This window comes from Parasteatoda tepidariorum, chromosome 1, assembly GCF_982258835.1.
Source record: "Parasteatoda tepidariorum strain Cologne lab strain chromosome 1, Ptep-v5.0, whole genome shotgun sequence".
Classification (NCBI taxonomy): domain Eukaryota; kingdom Metazoa; phylum Arthropoda; class Arachnida; order Araneae; family Theridiidae; genus Parasteatoda; species Parasteatoda tepidariorum.
Genome location: NC_141755.1, coordinates 38,900,080 through 38,923,072, shown reverse-complemented (window position 1 = coordinate 38,923,072; position 22,993 = coordinate 38,900,080). Strand labels below are relative to the sequence as shown.

Sequence of the window (22,993 nt, the reverse complement as noted above, 5' to 3'; positions counted from 1 at the left end):
TATTTTTTTTTCTGAATAGTTTCGCGCTGCAAGAATACAAATATCTTGAACAAATAACATATTAAGTACACGAAATTACCAAAAAGATTTATTAACTAACGTAAAAATGCAAAAAAAAAGTCTGTAGCACAATAACTGTAACCATATCATTTTTATAATCTTTAAAATCAAATAACATCATAATATGAATAAGAATTGGAAAAAACAGGTATTTCGTTTTCAAAAAAGTTTGCAAATAAATAACCAAACTATTTAATTTTTTTGTATACTTTTAGTTTTGTATATTATTATTTTTGTGATTTCTTGGATTGCCATTTGATTTACCATTGATTATTGATTTCTGATTCTTACAATAATTTCATTTCAGTGAATTCATTTAATTTTATTTTAATCATTTAATTAAATTTCCTTCATTCTAAATTCTAGTATTCTTCTATGCCATGCACTTGAATGCAAATCACATTTCTTCAATAAGGCGATTTTTCAGACTTATTCAATTCGAAATTAATTAGGATTTATTTATTTATAAATTGTGGTCAATTTATATCATTTCATTCAATTTCATTCACATCATTTCCTTTCAGTCAGCTTAATTTCATTTCAAAAAAAAATGTAAAAAATCTATAAAAATTGTACGTTTTCGAGGTAAATCTATAAAAATGTAAAAATTTGCACGAAAATTATTTTTATCGGAAAAATATACATAATAAAGCTTTCACAAACTTAATTCATGCACTTTAAAGATAAATTTTCTACAAACCAGTTAGTTTTAAATGTTAATTTCATTTCACTCATTAAAAGCATCTTTAAATCAAAGAGTTTTTCTTTATTCTCTTACACAGTTAAATAGAAGTTTCATTGACATTTGCATATGAAATAAATCTAATTTAAATTTAAAAAAGTAAAAGAAGGAAAAAAGGGAAATTTTGATCTCCGTCTATTATGATTTACATTTTCATTATTATACGCTGTTCATTTTAGTACCCATTATATCGATTTCTGTTTGTCAAAATATGCAACTAGGACTTTTTATTCTTCTTAAAGGTTCTTTTAGCGATAATTTAATCAAGAAGAACCTGCTTAAAATAAACTACAGGCATTTTTTCATTAAGCACTTTCTTTCTCTATTTTCTTCAAAAAAGCGGTGCTTTTGATTATATAATTAAGTTTGGTGCTGAAAGTATGAATTTATACAACGATAATCCATTATGGATTATTTAATAAACATATATTTACATACTTTAGTCCTGCTTAAAGTCTTTCTTCAGGAAATGTTCTATGTGAAGTACTTTTTTCCCTATGGCTATCAAATTTATTGACTCTTTGAAATGAAGGAAGTTTTTGAAGGAAGGAGAATAAAGAATATGTTTAGAAAATAAGGGCTATTGAATTCTTTCTATGGAAATGTGTGTTTCTTACATAATCTACTATTAATTATTTAAGCATCTAACTTAGATAATGGTTAAATTAAGCCTTTCTATGCATACAGAGGGCTGTTTTATTCAATACCGATCAAAGTCACAGATTTTTTTTTAAACAAATTAAGGTGTTGTTTAAGGAAAAAAAGAATGACTGATGTATTTACAATCTGAATGTTTTGCTATGAAGGTTATATATTTTAAAACCGGTGTTAAACACCCGAACCGATTTCTAAATTTATGACCATCAATGTTCAACTCCGTAACCTTGGAATTTTAAACTCAACCCAGAAGACAAGAGAGCTCCTAGATCTATCATTGGGACATATTGTCTTTCGCAGAAGATTTTGTTTAGATCAAACACGCATTTGCGTTTCAGGGAGAGCAAAACCATGAAAATCTCCCATTCTTAGCCTTACTATCAAGTAAGGGGATTCTAATCCATGATCTGCCTACCACTGATAATATCTTACGTCAGCACTGTGGTCGGTGCGAGCCAGAAGCCGAATTTGTATCAACCAGCCACCGCTTGGGTTCAAACCTGTGTGACATCGTTGGGAGGCGTACACTCCATTCCCTGAGTCACCGTGGCTTCTATAAAGGTTATAGACTTCTTTCAAGAGACATTTATGTCACTTACATAATGAATTACGGATTATTTGATCTCCATATGTTTATCATGGCTCAAATAAAAATTTCTTCAAGTTTCTAGTCTAACTAGCCTTCATGGAGGACTTTCTGACGGAACTAACCACATTTGCGTTACATGAAGAAAACACACCAAAACATCCCATGGTTAGCTCTACTGTAAGGGGATTCTAATCCATGATCTATCCACCACTGAAGATATTTTATATCAGCACTGTTATTGGTGCGAGTCGGGAGCAGAATTAGCCAACGCTGTAATTCGAACCTGGGTCACCTAATTAGTACACAAGCGCTGTGTCCCCAGAGCCATAGCGCCCCTAGAGTATTAATTTTATTTTATAATCACCGTTGAACAACCAACCCAAATTTTGAGTTAACGACTACTAATCTTCAACACCGTAACTAAATAAGCTTGAGCATTATAAAGCATATTTTGTTGTTATTTTTTCCAAAATCATGACCAAAGCGCTTCGGTGAAAACTACCGAGACTTTTGGGGCTTACACAAAGCCAGAAACATGGTGGCAGTTTTTTTATTAGTATATGCACGATGTATATTCATTTAAAACACTATTTTTCCAATTTCAACTCTAACTGATTTTAAAAATGCTTCTAAATTAAAAATAAAGTTCAAAAAATTTATTTCTATTTTTAACAAATTCTAAATCAAACAATGATAAAGTCATTTATTGTCAAACATCTTTTTTACTTTTAAAAATAATGTTCTGTGCAAGAATTGAAGCATGCTAATAATAATTTGTTTTTAATATTCCAAATTGGATTTTAAAAATATTAAAAAATATTACGTGAAAAGAAAAACATGACTTAAAGCAAAATAAAATAGTATTTATTCACAAAATAAAAAAGCAGAGAATTCAAAGCCAATTTTTGAAGACTCATCCACTTACAAGACGAAGTTTTAATCTTTTCTTATTCAATCCTCTATTTTCTGATAGAATATGTATAGTATTTTGCTCGTTAAAAACAGTATAAATAGTGATAAGTGTTTATTTTCTTCATTAAAAAAGCGGCCGACAACCCTCCCTAAGAATAAATTTTCTAAGTAAATTACGAGCCGATTGACAGACAGAATATGTAACAAAATTTTCGTCCTTGTCGTTTCAAATTTTTCTGTTTAAATGATTTTATCTAAGGTTATTATTTCCAGATATTTAACAAGTATAGGAAAACTGAGAATGTTTGATCATTTTTAAAGAAAGTGTTAAAATGAATAAAAAATTTGAAAAAGAGTCGATAGAGCATATTTAAATAATGCTAAAACTGTCCTTTTTCTATGTAGCTTTTCTAAGAAACTACTAATGCTATCGCTTCGAAATTTTCTGGGAATACTTGAGATTATGTCAGTTGTATGCTGTGATAATGTTGTAGCGTTAACAGGAATAATTTTTCAGCTATGAAAGAGTTTCGTTCAGACATGAGGAAATTTTTTAAAAAAATTTAAAGTTCTCAGTTAATATTTTTTTAAGAAACTTTCAGCCAAAGATATGTATATACAGTTACCACAGTGTAAACATGTATAAATAAACATTCTACAAAAAAATATGAAGCAACATCTTGCTTGCATCTATATATATATATATGTCGCTTTTGTCAGAGAAAAATGTGTTTTTGGACATTTTTAATAGTACAATTTTTGAATTACGCTTCACGTCTGAAATTTGTTTTCACAAATTGAAAATTCTTCTTTTTCTCTTAAAACTATATAAAAAAAACTCAATGCTCATTATTTTCCACTGTATTCAATTAAAAGGAATTCTTGAAACCATTAAATAAGCAAATACTACAGGCAATAGTATTTAAAAATAAATTTATAATAGAAGAGTTTATTGTAATGCACACAGACACACACACACACGTCAAATATCTTCCTAAAAAACTGAAATTTTGGGTGTAAAAGAGTGTAACTGTATGTAAGTATGCGTAAAAGCGTGTAAACTGTATGTATGAACTGATTATTTTCTAAATCATAAGTTAAGATCATTTTCACTAAGGAAATATGTTTCGTAAACAGTTTTCTCATGGTGATATATTTTTTGAAGCTGATTTTTTCAAACTCACTAAAATGCCACTAAGAACCTTCTTCTATTCAATTCTTCATATGACAACAGCTTTCCCGTATCAATTTGATAAAGGGATAATCACCCTACGGAAACTAGCATTTAAATTAATAATATGTTGTATCAATATACCAAATAAAAACATATAATAAGAAACGAAATAAATACTCATTGATTAAGTAAAGAAATAACTACATTTAAAAGAAATAATCAATTAGTTACAAATATTTTCTTCTATAGAAGAATGACATTTCTAGTTCTTGAAACTTCAATTTTTTATCTTTATCTATATAGACGCAAAAGCTATTTTTACAGAAGTTAATTTGTTAATGACTCCACCTAGAATGTTGCATAGATTTTAAAGGTCAAACAGTTAAAAAAATGAATGTATTTTGATGAATATGCGTTGTTTTAAGAGAACTATTTTCATAAGTTTACTCTCACAAACAAGAAAAACTTTTAAAAAGATTTTCAATTTATCTATATAGTTAAAAATTTCAATACATAACAAAGAAGAACTCAAATATTTCTCTATCTGGATATGTTTCCCAAAATAATTACATTTTGTTCCGAAAAATTTATTGAAATTTTCAATTCACTCGTACTGGGAAAGGTAAATATAAAATTTACTATCATATCAAGAATTATCAATTCAAAAAGATATTTTGCATAGAAAAATGAGAACAACAAAGAAAGTAAAGCTCCTAATATTCACCGATTTGATTGTATGTAAAAAAATTTAAAAAAGTTTACTTAGCGAACAAAATATACTAAAACATATTAAATACATAATAATTTTCGCTTGGAAACTGATCTGTAAGTAATTACTTAAAGAAACCAAAATGCAGAACCGAATAAATTATTAAGTTACGTTCTAAATAATTAGACAAAATATTAATCTTTGTTCGTAATTCAAATTACATATTAATGGCATGTTATTGATGTGCATTCACCGTATGTCTAGCAAACTTTCTGTATCCAAAATGGCAACCCAAAACAGATGATATTGAAGTAACGAAATTAATCCCATTAGTTAAAAGCTTTGATGCTATATTTCATGTAAGAAGGATTTTCTTTAGTCAGCAGTTGAATTTTCGCGTCTAATTTCTAAGGAAAAAGATACAGCATTTTAATTTAAATATAGAAGACGCCAACACAAGCCGCCATACTCTTCGACAGAAGCTAATTGTAATAATAATTTCTCCGAGAGTACTGCATAATTTATAAAGGTCAAATGGAAGGTAGTGTTAAGTTATTATGCAGAGACGTTCGATAAACATATAGATTCTTTCCTAAAAGATTAACATCCAAAACAGGACTGCATCTCAAAAAGACGTTGGAAATACATAATTTAAAGAGTAGGAACTTCTTTTCAAAACATTATAATGTGAACGGTCTTTTTTAAACTGATTAAAATATTTTAGATACATACGTAGTAGAAAGTGCAAACTCTAGTCTAATGAGCTCTAACTTCCAACTTTAAAGTTCAACCTTATTTAAAAAAATCATTAATTTATGTGGATTAAATTTTTCTTACGCTGTATAAAATAATTTAAAGTACTGTTCACATTCTATCAAGTCACCGGGTTAAATACATTTTAAATGAAATGTAGATTTGTAAACCTCTCTATATTTAAAAAGGTTCAAATCCGAAAGTTACTACCTAGTTCTGCAGAAAATTTCTCACTATGCGAAAACAATCAAATGACAAAAAATACAAAATTTTACACAATTTTGAGAAACGTTTCAGAAAAATTCTGGTATATAAATGTCATTGCGGTGGCCATTATATAAAGCTGCCTATCTCTCCCTGGACTTGGATGTACAGTGCGCCAAAAAGAAAAAACAGACCACCCTGAATTACTTTTCATCTAATAATCGGATCTTCACGTTCCAGAACTCATTCTTAGTGGTTCGAGGGGGTAACCTCAAATATGCTAATTAATTAGCGCAGGCAGACACTATTTTAAGTTACAAAATCAGACACCAAAACGTACTTACTCTAGATAAGCATACCTCTTTTTCAAAGTATTCAGATTTCTGATCTTCAAAATATAGGAGGTAGCCGCAATCTTGGAAATATGGCCCTCATAGTCTGATCAAGAGAGCGATCCAAAGTTTAGACTCCTTAATATTAATTTTACTTTTTGCGCATTTTGCCATATCTAGAGAAAATTTTGTGCGAATTGAAAATTCGTTCGCACAATTATAAAATTTGTTTATACAAAGATAATTCCATGCAAAAAATTAATTTGAGTAAATATTTATTATTTTTATTATTTTATTAAATAATATTTGAAGCAATCTTGAATTCTAAGGAATACAATTTTTACATCATATCAAAGTATGTAATTTTACATGCAAGAATTCAATATTTAAGCGAAATTGGTTGAATAGTTCTTGAGAAATCAAATTTTTAAAAAGTCGTATTTTTAAAATTCGATTTCTCAGAAACTATTCAACCGCTTTCGCTCAAATTTCGTATTTTTCTATTTGAAATTACATACTTTAAAATGATATAAAAATTTGGCGTATGTCTTATAATTTAAAAGTGTTTCGCCTACTGTTTAATGATAATTTTTTTACCGCAATCTATAACTATGGTGATCACAAAATCCAACTGAGAACACGGAGGTCCTTGGTTCGAATCCAGCCGGCAACTAACGAATATCATTCGCACGCTATTCTCCTTCCATATAACGTTTGAGAAAGAGTTTATGCAGTTAAATGTGTCTGGCTCAAAAATATGCTGATAAATAATTAAAATTTATATAATAGCAGAGGAAAATAAAAAGTATTAAAATATAAATTGAAAAAAAGCTTTTTGGATTTAAATTCCCATTTTTAGTTCGGTATGTATGTAATTCTAAATTTATTTTGAATTACTTACGGCTATCTTGAAACTATAACAAAGTATCATCACCAACGCCAAGATACAAGGCCAAGATAAATTGGGGCATCCGACTAATTTCGACAACTTTTTTCTAAATATTAATATGCAATTTAAAAAACTAGTTTATTTGTTTTAATATGTGTAAAAACTTTATTTAATATGTGTTAATATTTTTTAAATAACCATTTTTAGATAAAAATTCGACATTTTTTGCATATATGCTAAACACTCCACAAAAAAAATCATCACCTGAAACAAAAAATCCTTTGAGGATTTCAGTTAGAAAGCTATCAACTATGTTTTGAACTATTATTTTAATATCAAGTTCATATACTACTGAGTTAAGAATCAAGGTAGTTTAAAAAGCAAATTTTTAAAAAAATTTCAACAGTTGTTTCTGCGAAAAAACATGCATAAAAAATAAAATTATACTTTTTCCTTTTAGTTGTAGTTCAAAACATGTGTGCTATAATCATAAACACTCATAAAAAATTGTAGACTGTTATTTTAAAAACAACATGAGATATCATGATTAAAGTGGTGTAAAATGTGGAAAAATCTTATCTTGAGATAAAAGCATTTAAAAACTTAAAATAATAAGCCCTATCCACTGTTATTACCTTGCACAAAAACTGCTATAACATTTCAAATAATTGGAGTGCAAACAAAAGTAAAGTATTTTTAGAAAGCTAAGAATAATGAAATTCTGAATTTATAATAAACTCAATTTCAAAAATTTTGTTCAAAGTCAGATTTTTTTTCACTAGTCAGATACCTTAAATGAGCTTCGGTACTAGTGATAATATACTTCCTTTTTATATGTATCAAAATACAGAGAACTTGAAAATTTCTGTATATTAATAAAAGAATTTGTCATTATCCTTTACCTAATTTTTGTGTAATAATTAAACAGTGTGAGATTTTCGTTGCTGGTCTTTTTCCAAGCACGTATTATCCATATTTTCAAGGACGGAAATCCGGCTGATGTCTAATTGGTGCAGCTATATCTGTAATCCAGGAAATTTTGTTTGAAGGAGTTGATGCATTAACCATAACTTGAAGAGGATGTTGTTTGACGCCTTTTGAGTTATCCATATACTATTTCAGAGTGGTAAAGATATTAAACAATAGGAACTGCGTTATTTTAATGAAGAATTGAATTCGAAAAAATTATAAAAAATATTTTATTTCAGATATATAGCATCATATTGACCTCCAAAATCCAAAAAAAAATTTCATTTTTTTACAATATAGATTAATAAATTTAGAAAATGGCCAGTGCTGCAGGGCATCTCGTTTAACCAAGAAATCAAAAATGCGAGTCTCGTGTGGACGTTAGTACAATTTAATTAATAGTCAATACAAGGAATCCTTGTATTGACTATTAATTAAATTAATGTATTAGCAAGGATCTTTTTGTTTGTCTTACGCATTCAAATGTGGGGGCAAGAAAAAAATCGTGAGAACTAATAACTAATTTTAATAAAATCAAAAAATTAGCAACCATAAAATGGTTTTCAAATTCTATACTGATATGTTAGAGGGAATCTCGAAAAAAAAATTTTTTTTTCTGCACTCAATTTAAGGTTGTGGTATTAAAAGATAAGTGATCATATTAATGATTACTTTAGAACTAAATTAAAACAATAATTTGGTTTTTAAATGTTAGGAAATATGCTATGCATATTTCCTTATCTGACATACCTTATATCTGACCTTACCTTATACTTATACCTTATATCTGACATTTCTAAGATTTGTTCTGATTTTTGATATCCTATAGGCAACTGTTGTCTTAGCCAATATTCCGGGTCCACAGGAAATGCTGACTTTGGGGACAAAAAAGCTAAAAAAAATAGTCTTCTGGATGTCTCCCAGACCAGAAATCCCAGTAGTGTTTTCTGTCATATCTTATGCCGGAGCCATCCAGTTATCAGTTTCTGCAGACAAAATGGTTGTTCCCCAACCACAACTGTTAATAAAAGAATTTGTATTGGAAGTAAGTTCACTTAAATATGTGTCATAACTATTACATTTTCCAAAATGTTTCTGTGAAATTACCTTGAATATATAATTTACATCTTGGGACATTTTTGAACTGTTTTCTTTAGAATTTTCCAATTTAGTATCAAATATTATTCTTTTTTATATTTATTTTTGAATATATATAGTAAAAATAATCGTCAAAGTGAACTTTACAAAATTATAACCGTCGTTGAACAGCCGACCCAATTTTTTGGGTTTGCGACTACAAATTTTCAACCCCATAGCCTTGTAATTTTGAAACCAATCCAGATGTCAAGGGAACTCATGTATCGAAAGAAATTTAACTTCGTGGAGGACTTTTTGATGGAACTAACGTACATTTCCGTTACAAGAAGAGGGAAAACTCGAAAACTTCCCAGGGTTAGCCTGCAAAGGGACTTTTACCCATGATCTGTCTACCACTGAGGATATTTTACGTCAGTACCGTAATCGGTGCAAGCCGGATACGGAATTCGTATAGACCAGCCATTGCTGGAATTCGAACCCGGTTCACCTCATTGGAAGGCGAACGCTCTATTCCCTGAGTCACCACGGCTCAAACTTTACTATATTTTATTTTATAACCATAGCTAAACACAGACCCAATTTTGGGTTTACGACTTTTGTTCAACTACGTAGCCATTCAATTAAGAACCCAATCAAAAAGACAAGAGAACTGCAATATCAAATATTGGGAGAAATTTTGCCTTCGTTGAGACAACTAACGTGGTTTCAACTAACTCGCTTTTGCGTTACACGGAGAGGGAAACCACGAAAATTTTCCACTGTTAGCCTGACTGCAAGGGTAATGTTAATTTCTGTCAAGTAATTTAAGGTAACTAGAAAATGATCGGAACCGGAGGAGTCGTATGTCACGTGGACAGTAATATGCTGAGTTATTCCTTCAATAATGAATTAATAACTAGAATTTAGTGTATAATAGTCAGCTTTTATGTAGTTCTGTTCAATGATTGTTATCTCATATCTGGTAAATAGATGGCAGCAGGATCTTTATACGTCACCATTGAAGGAGACTTTTGAATATATGTACAGTGTGCAAAAAAAAAGAAATGGACCACCCTTAATAGCTTTTGATCTAATAATCTGATCTTCACGTTCTAGGACACATTTTAAATTATTCGAAGACTTAATCTCAAATATGCTAATTAATTAGCGCAGATGATATTTTAAGTTACGAAATCAGACACAAAAATGTGCTTTATCGGAATAAACATACCTTTTTTTCGACGGATTTGGATTTCTGATCCCAAAAATATAGGGGATAGCTGCAATCTGAGAAATATGAACCCAATAGTTTGGTGAAGAGAGTGGTGTAAAGTTTGGACCTCTTTACTTTTTACGTATTTCGCCATATATCGAAAAACCTTTTATCTAATAGAAAAATTTTTACACTCTATTATAAAATTCATTTATCCAAAAATAATTCCCTGCAAGGAATAACTTTTAATAAATATTATTATTTTTTATTATTTTATTTTTTATTATTTTATTTAATAGTAGTCAAAAATATTTTTAATTATAAGATACGCAATTTTTTCATCATTTTAACGAACATCATCATCATTTTTTTTTATAATTTTACATAGCAAATAACGAAATTTGAGTTAAATCTGTCGAATAGTTCCTGAGAAAGCGGATTTCTAAAATATGACTTCTAAAATTCGATTTTTGAGGATAAATTCTACCGATTCCACTCAGAATTCGTAATTTGTAATTTAAAATTACCTTCTTTAAAATGATGTAAAAAATATTATACCCTACAATTCGCCATTGTTCGACTAATATTAAATAAAATAATAAAACCTCCTGTTCCATGTAGCTATTCTTTTATATTTGGATAAATGAATTTTATAATTGTGTGCAAAAAATTTTCAATTCGCTTAAAAAGTTCTGAGGTATGGTGAAATATGCAAAAAATAAAACTAAATTTAGGGGTCCTAACTTTGGACCGCTCTCCTGATCAAACTATTGGGACCATATTTCCCAGATTGCGGCTATCCCCTATATTTTGAGGTTCAGAAATCCAAATCAGTCGGGGGAAAAAGGTATGTTTATTGATGGAAAGTAAGTTTTTGTGTCTGTTTTTGTAACTTAAAATATCGTCCGCAATAATAAATGACCATATTTTGTTTTATTTTATAACCGTCGTTGAACATTCGACCCAATTTTATGGGTTTACGACTACTAATGTTCAACTCCGTGGCCTTGTAATTTTTAACCCAATCCAGAAGACAAAGGAACTCTTGGAGTATTGGGAGAAATTTGCCATCGTGGAGGACTTTTTGATGGATCTAACCCGTATTTGCGTTACATGGAGAGGAACACCGCAAGTACCTCCCATGGTTAGCCTGACGGCAACGGTTAGTCTGACTCTAACCCATGATCCGTCCACCACTGAGGATATTTCACGTCAGCACTGTGGTCGGTGCAAGCCGGATGAGGAATTAGTATCGACTGGGATTCGAACCCGGTTCGCCTCATTGGAAGGCGAACGCTCTATCCCCTAAGCCATCGCGGATCAAAAAATGAACATTTTTGAGGTCACCCCTTCTATTCATAGGGATTGAGTCATAGAAACGTGAAGATCAAAAGTTATTCAGGGTGGTCTGTTTCTTAATTTGCGCACTGTTCACATACAAAAAGAGAATGAAAGCATTAACTGTAGAGACAGAAAAGTAGATACTTCGGTGTTTTAGGGACTTAATTAAATCCATTTTCAAAACTTCGTATCACCGAAGTAATATGAAGTTTTATGTTTCTGAGATTGTATTTGTTTTGGAGTTAATTAAATAAAAAAAATTCTGGATTGGACTCAAATGTAAGAATAGGGCGCGATTACTTCAGAAAATTAAAACCTTTTCTTACTCACCGGAGACGAAGATTCATTTGTAAATTTTATTTCAAATCTGACCGTTGAGCCGTGAGGGCTCAGGGGACCGAGCTCTCACCAACCAATGAGGTGACCCGGGTTCGATCCCAGCGATAGCTGATTGATGCGATTTCCGCATCCGGTTCGCACCGACCACAGTGTTGACGTAAAATATCCTCAGTGGTAGACGGATCATGGGTTTAGAGTCTTCTTGCTGTCAGACTAACCATGGAAGGTTTTCGTGGTTTTTCTCTCCATGTAAAGCAAATGAGGTTTAGTTCCATCAAAAAGTCCGCCACGAATGCAAAATTTCCCCCAATAGTTGATCCAGGAGTTTCTTTTTCGTATTGGGTTCAAAATTAAAAGACTACGGAGTTGAACATTAGTAGCTGTAAACCCTAAATGATGGCTGTTCAACGACATGTTCAACGATGGCCGTTGGGATAGCTGTTCAACGACGGTTATAAGAAAAAATATTTTTTAAAAAATGACACTAGAGAATATATGTGTCACGGCGAAGGACCGAAATCGGTGGTTGTTGACTTGCACCGGTGAATGTCGACAAACACCAAATACGTCGGTGAAAGATCGAATATTTCATTACATTCTTGTACATTCGGACCCTCACCGGTGTATGTCGACAATCACAGATATGCTTTGGTGAACGTCCGAAATATTTATTACATTCGATTTGATATGAATTTATTCGTGGATATAATTACATTTATTCGATATTTTAACCCTACACTGATGTTTTTTTAAGGTTAAGTGTCACTGCCCGGTATACCCTACACTGATGTTTTCTTAAGGTTAAGTGACACTGTCCGGTATACATTTGCCCAGTATACCCTACACTGATGTTTTTTAAGGTTAAGTGCCACTGCCCGGTATACATTTGCCGGTATACCCTACACTGATGTTTTTTTAAGGTCAAGTGCCATTGCCTGGTATATATTTGCCCGATACTCCAAACACTGATGTTTCTTCTAATCTATCGTCAGTAAGTATTAAAATATAGAATAAATATAAATATATCAAATAAATATAATAATATTAACGAATAAATTAATATAAAATTGGATATGACAAATATTTCGGACATTCACCAAAGCATATGTGATTGTTGACATTCACCGGTGAGAGTCAGAAATAAGGGTATTTAGCAAATATTTCGGACATACACCAAGTGACTACGTGAATGTCGACATTTTCCAGATTGCGGTGTTTCACCGTAACATATACACATTACCCTCTCGTTGGTATCAGCCTTTTTCTTGGCCATAGTTTTAGTTCAGCTAGTGTTAATGGCTACAAGTGCTTTGGAAATACTAAAATGATTCATTTCAATACGCTTGCAATGCAGTGGTAGAAAAATCATGCGTTACTATCTTTTTGGTGTCAGACTTACCGTTGGCGAGTTTCTTGGTTATCTTTTGCGTGAGTTTTTGGTTATCTTTCTTCGTTATCTTTTACATAAAAACGAAATCCTTACCATAAAATAAAAAGTTAAACTAGATGGTACCACATCATATTATAACTGTCTTAAATATGAAATGTTTTAATGCACAGTAGAAACTAATCTCTGAAAAACAGTAAACTAAAGAAACTTTCCATACTCTCTGCATAGCAAAATTTATCTCTTCAGAATAGCTAAATTAAAAATAAATTTCGAGGTTTGAAACACAGAAAGTCGACTCGATTTTACAAGGTTAAAATAAATGAATCTGTTCGTTAATTTTATCCAAATATTGACGGAGCGTAATTAAAGCAAATAAACATCTCTAAATATTTACTTTTAGAACTTCAATGAAAAATGAACATGTGGAAAGAACATGATGTTTTAATTTTGTCATCACTTGGTAGCTTGAGAGTGCTTTATGTCCTCTTATTTCGTTTGCTTAGTACTTCAAATTATAAAAGTATATTTGATTAAAAGCTAGTTTAATTAATTTAATTTGGTTAGCGTTCTTGTAAAGTCAGTGGTATTTCTATGAGTTTTATCTAACCAATTGTAAGCGTAGAAAATCAGTGAGTTGCGTTGTTTCGATAATATGATCATTTAAAACAAGGTTACTTGATGGAACTAAACTAAACTCAGTGGCGCGACAGCCCATAGAGGGCCAAGGCCTACTGTGCCCATCTCAGTTTTCTTGACCTTGGGCTCTGGGGTGCAGGAGCAGATGTTCCGGTCAGGTGGTCTGCCGAACGCGGAACCCCCAGTGTTTAGTTCCCAAACATGCTTGGTACTCATTTATCGACCCACTGAAGGGATGAAAGGCTGAGTCAACCCTGCCCGGCCCGAGGATCGAACCAGGGACCTGTGGCACGACAGCGCGAAGCGCTACCGCTCAGCCACCGGGCGTCGGTTACTTGATGGAGTAATAATTAATGAAAGGTTTTAGGTTGCTTGATAAAGTAACAATTACTAAAAGGCTTTGAGTTTCCAGATAGACTAATGTATACTAACAGGCTTTCGGTAAAGTCAATAATTTCTGCGCTTTGTTTATTATTAACTTCAAATTTTTATCCATCTACAAAGAACTAATTAAAATCGCAAATAATAAACAAGATTTTAAATTTTGAAAGCATTATATATATTTTGAGTAATAAATTATAAAAATTTAAATAATAATGAACTCAACACGAAAATCTGAATTAGAATATTACAAATTATTTTAAAGTTTGAGTATTTATATCAAAATCAAAATACACTGAAATATTATAAAAAATATTATTATTGCTAAAATATCATGATTAATAAAATATTTAATGATTTAAAAAAATATTACTTTACTGAGTAGTTGCAAAATTCTCATTATTCTCTTCTTAAATGAAGAAAATATCAGTAACATTTTAGACTTTGCTAGAATATTTTTTTTTGTAAAACTTCTAAATGTAAGAACTCATTAAAAAAAACAATACTACAACAGTCTATATAGTGTATTTAAAGACAATTTGTGACTGGAATTAATGATCTGAACAATTTGCTCTAGGTAGATTTGTATTAAAACAAATAAATTATTCGGATGACTATCTTGAAGTTTTGTAAAATTTATACAAGAAGTTAAACTTTTTTTTCTTCAAATTTCATAAGACTATATTTAAGAGTTAAGTGTAGGTTTAAAAGTTATTAAGTTAAAGAAACTGATTTTATTAATTAAAAATTTTTGTAATGAGGTAATGAATTATCACTAAATATTTATTTGGACTTTTTTAAATATGCTAATTGAAATATTAATCGAAGTTGATTAATTTTTAAAAATAAACCTGTGTTGAAAATTTTTAAATGATAAAGGAATGTTTCAACAAATAATTAAACCTTTTTGGTTGTACCAGTACGACCCTTTTACCTCACATTACTTTTTAAAAATTTAAAATTTCCGAAACGCAAAGTAATGTACACTCTATAACAAAAAAATCGATGCACCAAGAAGGAGTTGTCCAATTGAAACGAAGATTGTTGGATAGGAAGACAATGTACAGAATAGTAAATGATTAAAATTTCAGAACAAATGAATAATTTATTGCAGAGTTACAGTAACAAGTTCAATAAGGTGTTGACCTGCCTCTAGCCTGGATACAAGCTGCCACACGGCGTGGCATAGACCGATAAAGCTCGCGGTTGGTCTCTTGGGGTATTTACTGCCAAATTCGATCCAATTGTCGAACGAAGTCATCAACATTCCGTGCCAGATGCAATCTCCTTCCCATCATATCCCAGACATGCTCAATGGGAGAGAGATCTGATGATCTCGTAGGGCAAGGATGAGTTTGACAAGCTTTCAGACAGTTCATAGCAACACGTGCCGTATGTGGTCTGGCATTGACCTGCTGAAAAACCAGTCCAAGGCACTGCAAAAGGAACGGTAGCAAAACAGGTCTTAGGATGTCGTCGACGTACCGCGGTGCAGTAAGTGTACCTCTAATGAAGACCAAAGGGGTCCGGCTGTCAAAGGAAATGGCACCCCAGACCATAATGCCTTGTTGAGGGCCGATGTGGCGTGCAACAGTGAAGGCATGATCCCCCCTCTGCCCTGTGCGTCTCCAAACACGACTTCGATGATCGTCAGGACACAGTTGGAAGCGGGATTCGTCGCTAAAGACTATACGTCCCCAGTCGGCATCATTCCAGCCGTATCTGTTCAAAACATTTATGCATACGAAATTTCAAAGCAATCGGATGATTGCTTCTTGGTGCGTCGATTTTTTTTTGTTATCGAGTGTATTTTAAAGCAATGTAATTTTGCATTACAGCAAATATTTTTTAACAATTTACAACTCATTAACTTAGAAAAAATGCTGCTTGGGGGTAACCGCTAGTTTTGCGGTCATTAGTAATTTCTCATCAAATAAGTTCGCTTCATGGCAACCGAGAAGAAAAAAAATCTGTACTCCGTTGCAAGTTAAGAAAAGACCATTGAGGTATAGGATTTAAGTAATTACCCGCGACTGCTGTTCCGTTTTATTTCGTTATCAAATTATACAAATAGGCTATCAAAACAATATAAAAGATTTTAAAAGTTAGACACTTCAAACACAAATTTAATTCGTCTTATCTTTTACGATATAATCATAGAATTATTAAAAAGCGGTTATAGTTTCGTAGACTTACTAGAATCCTAGACTTGACGAAATATTTCGATAAATAAGGAAAACATTGGTTCTTGAAAAAGATATATGACGCTGCAAGAGCATTGCATTTGATTGGCCCACTAAAAATTGCGGGTCTTTTGCTACATGATCTTAAGCTATCAAATGCGTGATAAAGAATTTAACTTTTTTTAAGTTGTAGAAGAAAATCGTTTGCAAGAAATAATATTTATTATTCTTTCGCAAAATTCCTTAAATCAAACAGAAAAAAAGTAGATTGTTACGATTTTTAAAAATATAATTTTATATGACTCTTATTACTTGTTAATTGATTATTTCTGTTAATAACTCTAATTATTATAAATAAGAAAGCAAAAAGGAGGCTATGCAACGTCATTTAAAGAGTTAGCGATATTGATATATGTTAGCTCTGGGAACTTGGCATCTATTTGGCTTGTGCAAACAGATACTCTCCATAGGGGCAATGGTCTTTTCTTAACTTGCGTCAGAGTGCAGTGTTTTCCCAAACTTATGACTTTAGTGTACCCTTTCTAAATTTTTCATAACGCTTTGTACCACTAATAAAAAAATGAATGTATTTCTTACTATAAAAAAATTCCCCAAAAGTTAAAAATCACTACTGGCTGTTGACACCACTAATTATTAACTGTTAACTCTGCAAAAAATAGCCAATAGAAAAATACATAATCGTAAATTTTCATGGCTAGCTTTGTTTTTCAATAAAAAATTTTAAAATTTTCGTTTGTTGCAAGATATTTCACATAAGAACGCGTACCCTAGCTAAACTGTTCCCGTACCCCTGGGAGTACGCGTACCACACTTTGGGAAACACTGGAGTATAGTATCGATGGAGAAAATTGAGATGGAGAAAGCAACTGACATTATGAAACAGTTATTTTCATTGTATACTCAATTTGTTTGAATGCCTTGTAACTAATGAAATTTTGCATATTGTGCTTCTTAACCAAATGAAATTTAATTAAGTAAATTCCATTTTGTTTGAAAGTTAAAGGTCGCCCTTAAATTTAAGATAAAATAAATTTAATTTTTTATTTACAAGTTCTTATTATTTACTGGTTTTGATTATTTACAAGTTCTTAACCATATTATTTACCAAACAGAACTTACAACAAACTTAATATTATATATTGTTTGACTCTAGTTATCTAGATTATCTCATTTGCTGGCAAGACGGCGAATACCTGGAGAACATAGAAGAAGAAGTCATTTTACGGACGAAAGGAGATTAGCTGAAATTATTAATCCCCCGGATGTCGAAGTAAGAAAGTTATTTGCTTTATTTAGCTCAAGTCAGAATAAAAAATTGTAAGCAATAAATAATCTTTATTTGATTTATAACAGTTGCAACGTTTCATTGTTTTTTTGCAATAATTACTTTATAATTACGATCCAAACAGAATTTCATTATTTTATGGAATATTCTTTAAATAACAGCAAGCGTAAAACGCACCGATAAACTTGATTCTATTCCTAAAGAGTTAATTCTACGAACCAACGAATAAATGATAAACATGACGAATTTCGACGGAATAAACATGACTGGAGCCTCCAGCAGTACCCGGAATCTTCCTTATGGGAAATCACCAGACTGAGTTTCTTGAAGGTCAAAGGTCGATACAATGCGCGATGAACATGCAATTTTTGTATTAGATTCGAATTACTGAACCAGATACTGATACCGAGAACTGGACAAGATACTGATAAATAATTAGGAAAGCATTTCCCTGAAAAATGACACATAATTTTGAAACGAGCTTGTTCTTTCTCTTGATCTTTTTTTCTTGTTTTTTATTAATTTTTATTTCCAATCACTTTTGGAATTCCTTCATGCTTTTCACTATGCTAATTAGGCCGGGAAATCCTGGTTGGTAGGGCGTAGGGCCCTTATCCAAAAGCTCGTGAGTTAAATCCCTACCGGCCGAAGACATTTCTTGTTCAAACTGGTGACTAGTTCACGCTAAATATGTCAGGGTCACAAAATCCTTCAAGTTCCCATGACAAATCAATACCTTTGGGAAGGGCCTGAACAGTAGGGCACTGAGCCTATGTCCAAGAGGTCGTGGGTTCAATCTCCGCCGGCCGAAAACTTCCCGTGTAGTAAATGGTAACTGATGCACATTAAATCTGTCGAGTCCCAAAGTCCTCTATGTTCCCATAACAAATAATACCTCTGTGGTTACTGATCCAGGAGTTTCCGTGTCTACTGGATTGGATCAAAATTGCAAGACTACGGAGATGAACATTAGTAGTCGTAAACTCAAAATTGAGTCTGCTGTTCAACGATGGTAATTAAATAAAATAGAATACCATTAGATTAATCGTGCTCTGGTTCTGATCAAAATACCATCTGAGAGCGGATGGATAGTGTGTGAATATGGCCTCCGTGTAAAACGGGCTGTGACGTATGCGTGTGGTAGTAGTCGAATTCTTCGCCATAGATTGCGCCACTGGAAAACAAGAAGTGAACCCCTCTGCCTTAAAATAGGCTTTTCAGTATTGACAAGTAGCATAAGACAACAACACTATGCTAATTATGTTTAGGTTTCATCTGCTTTGTTCATTAAACAGCACAGGTGCACAGATTCAGTGCAATGGAATAGTCGGAACACAGTCTAGTGGTTCTCCGTATGAAATACATGGAAAATCGCTGGAGGTTTAATGACCTATTAGGACGGTTATGAGTTGGTAATTTCGTTGCACCAACTCTTTATATTCGGACCGAGTATATTGTTTCTTACCACCGCAAGAACATCAGTACATTCGAAGTGTAAGTTTTCGATAGTTGAATGTGCAAAAAAAAATTAAATACAAATTATGGTGCTTCATACTATTGCAATATCTCATTATGCAATATCTCAAATTCATACCTATAAATATTATATGAAAATTTACAGCATCACTATTATATAGGGTATTCACAGATGAGTTTTCCTTGAATTGGAAATTTCAGTAAACTGTATTCTTTTTCATTCTGTATTCCACTTCTTTTATTATTAGCTATTATTCTATATTATAGCTATCTTCTATATTATAGCTATATTATATCTATTAGATTTATTACCACTTTTTGCTTCTTTTACAGAATATTTTATATATTCTTCCTTTCATGTTAACAAATGAATATTAAGCTTTGATCAATAACGAATCAAACTGTTATACTAAACTAAGTACTTGAAGAAAATATCTAAAATGATTTTTAAAAAAAACAAGAAATGATTGTTTTGATAAATCTTTTCAATAAAGAGCACTTTTCCAAAGATTTTCCTTTAGTCTTTTCATAAAAACATAATCTATGATAAGTAGTTCCAGTTTAAAATGAGTGAAATCCGCATCTATTTATAGTTCTTACTCTCATTAAAACTTGAAGGAACTGGGAAGAAGAAAAATTATTACTTATGGAAGACTTCACAGAGCTTTAAAGATCTTTGTCAGTCTCTTGTAATAATGACGAACAAAATATTTCTTAAATCCTCTTGATAGGAAAAAATAATCTATGAATCCTCAGACCATTTTAATTATCCTTCCTGAGATGAAGATTCACAAAAGAACTCATTTACTAAAATGAACGTTTTAAAGCGAAATATCATTTCTTATTATCAAATAAATCACTAAAGGAAATTTTTAAGAAATTGAATGAATGGTATATTTACGTATGTCATTAATGACCTGAAGTATTATCCTTACAGAAAATCTTTAATGGTCTCTCTAACTTGAAAATCATTACTTTATCACCAGAACTCGTATCAGAGTGAACAAAATCTTAAACAAAATTTTTTTAACTGTAATAATTTTTCGACCGACTTAATGTTTCGAATTAAAAAGCGATTTCTAAAAGTTAAACAAAAATGCATATTGATATATTTTTCAGAATATTAATAGGGAAGAATAATCCTTGTCCTACTTTATTTTAATTACCTTCCGAATAAATATATTTTTATAAATAACGAAATTTAGTTGAGAATGAAATATACTGTTTATTTTGTTTAACAATGAGTTACGCATGTCTAAATGATCTTTAAAATGAAATTTGGATAAATAAGACCATGAATAATAACATTGGGAGACAAATTTTTGTTGTATTTATACAATATTTGAACCTTAGATAAATCGTGGAGAGATTTAAAATTCCTAATTAGTTTTAATCTTAAAGCTACAATTTTTTTTAAATGACGTTTTCAGCCTATCTTTTGCTGAAATAAGTTTAAAAATGCTATATATGACGGAGTGTCACATAAATGATGCGACAAACTTCTAGGGTACATCATCAGAATTTAAATTGCCCGGAAATGTCGTAACGCAACTAGGGTCGCTTTTCTTATTTTGAGATGTTCAGAATAACGCAAAAAAAAAGAAGAAGAAAAGAGTTCGTAATAGGGAAGCGTCCCTAGGTGCGTATGACATTTCCAGGCATGCCTATTTATCATTTTTTATTTATTTGTTATTTGTTGTATATTCCGTAAGGATTAATACTATTAGGTTTACCGTAACACAAGTGAGAAATTCCGCTCTCCAAAAATATACATATCGTATCATTTTACCTTAGATGATCAGAATTTTCCAATACAATTTTCCCATGGCTTAATATTTCATTCATTATGACTTCAATTTTATTTCATGAGTTATTGCTGAACTTCCATTTTCTAAGTTTGTAGAGATATGCTTTAAAAGCGTAAATAGCAATATCATAAACATGCTGTTTTATCATAAACATTTGTTATACTACAACCTTGATAACTTAACATGAAAACCGAAGATAAATAATTCATAAAAAAGAGCGATGGAACAATTTTTTGATTCATTAGAGCGACAAGCTAGCAATTCACTCGCATTCTAAAATATTTATCAAATCCTATGGTTGATAAATATTTTATAATATGAGTGAACTACTATTTCATTAAAATGTATCTTTTAAGCCAGTTGTCATAAGGAGTTTCAAAGTAGACTGTGATGCCACAATAGGCATTACATATTTCCTAGCTTTTAAAATTTCTTTAATTTCTTAAACCTTTTTTTTAATCATTCTTAACATAATTTTAATTAAATTAAACCAATTATTTAATTTTTATAGCATTTTATAAAAATATAATATAAAATATTTTATTCTTTTCTTAACAATTAATGCAGAGACTAATTTTTCAATACTAATGTAAGATTCATTAATTCTCTGACGTGACTAAATCAAAAACAAAAATCTATTTATAATTCTTTATTTTTTACCACAAAACTGTTTCAGTTATGCTAATTCTCGCAGTCTTTATGGCGATTCGCTTTCGCCAAATTATTTTCAAGTTTAATATTGATTATAGGGGTTGTCTTTATATTTGGCTATGTTATCTTTCGATAAATCGCCAACCTTGAATCTCTTCCCATGCTTCTAAAGTCCGTTGGGAACAATTCACTTACTGTGAATTTCTAATTATAGGCGAGTGGATTGGGGGGGGGGTTTAGATCTCTCAGTTCCAACCGAATAATAAATATCTTTTATATAATATTTTAGATGTGAAGAGAATAATTTTCTTGATCCGTTTGAAGGACCCTTTCTTGATCCCTTTGTTTATTTTTATAATTTTTGAATGGGATCATATTCCATTTAATATTTACTTAATAAATCAATTTTTCCTAAATGATTTTATTCATTTTTCTGGCATAAATATCCCTACAGCGTATCCAAATTAAGATGTAAATGAAACTTCCAAAATCTGCTTAATATGCTACCTCTACTAACCACTAAATTGAACTGATCACCGCCATGATATAATTAGTGGCATGACCGTGGCTTCCACTTTGGTTTGGGTAGGTCAAAAATTGAGGATTTTTATACGATACATGCACTTATATATACAAACATTCGGCTTTATTTATTTAGACTTGTTTTAGTTATTGGTTTCTTTAGTTTTTTTTTTTTTTTTGGTCTTTTACTATACTTATTCCCTATGACCGTGAAATAAGTTTTGTTAATGTTTATAAGCTTTGCTTTGTTAATAATGAACTCTAAAATAAAAAATAATAACTTAAAACTACTACATGTGAATTTCTCCAAATGAAAAACCGTTTTCTCAAAAAAATCTGTAATTTAAAGTATGTGTGTTTCAATTTATTTAATTAATGTCATAAGGATACAAGAAAACTGTTCATTTGAGAGAAAAAAATTTTATTCTAATTTTAAGATATTAAAATAACAATTATTCTACATGGAGAAAAAAACTCCAGTAAAATTACAGTACTATATAGTGATAACATTTCTGGTTAAAAGAAATATAATTCTGGTTAATGAAACCAAAATATACGGTATTTAAACCATTTCATTCGTACGGTAACGGTTTACCAGAAATTCTGGTTTTCAAAATTATAGTTCTTATTACCGCATATTTCATAAAAAATACAAAAATCAAAAGAAAATTTAGACGAAT

The 22,993-nt window shown here is 31.0% G+C and overlaps 1 protein-coding gene across 1 annotated transcript in view; it reads left to right on the top strand.

The window, feature by feature from the left end:
* Positions 1 to 22,993, top strand: part of LOC107441252 (uncharacterized) — a 181,461-nt gene that overhangs the window by 146,255 nt on the left and 12,213 nt on the right. Inside the window, exons 4-5 of the mRNA XM_071179990.2 lie at positions 8,820 to 9,035; positions 17,725 to 17,841. Of these exons, the coding sequence (XP_071036091.2) occupies positions 8,820 to 9,035; positions 17,725 to 17,841 (333 nt within the window). The remainder of the gene's footprint in view (positions 1 to 8,819; positions 9,036 to 17,724; positions 17,842 to 22,993) is intronic.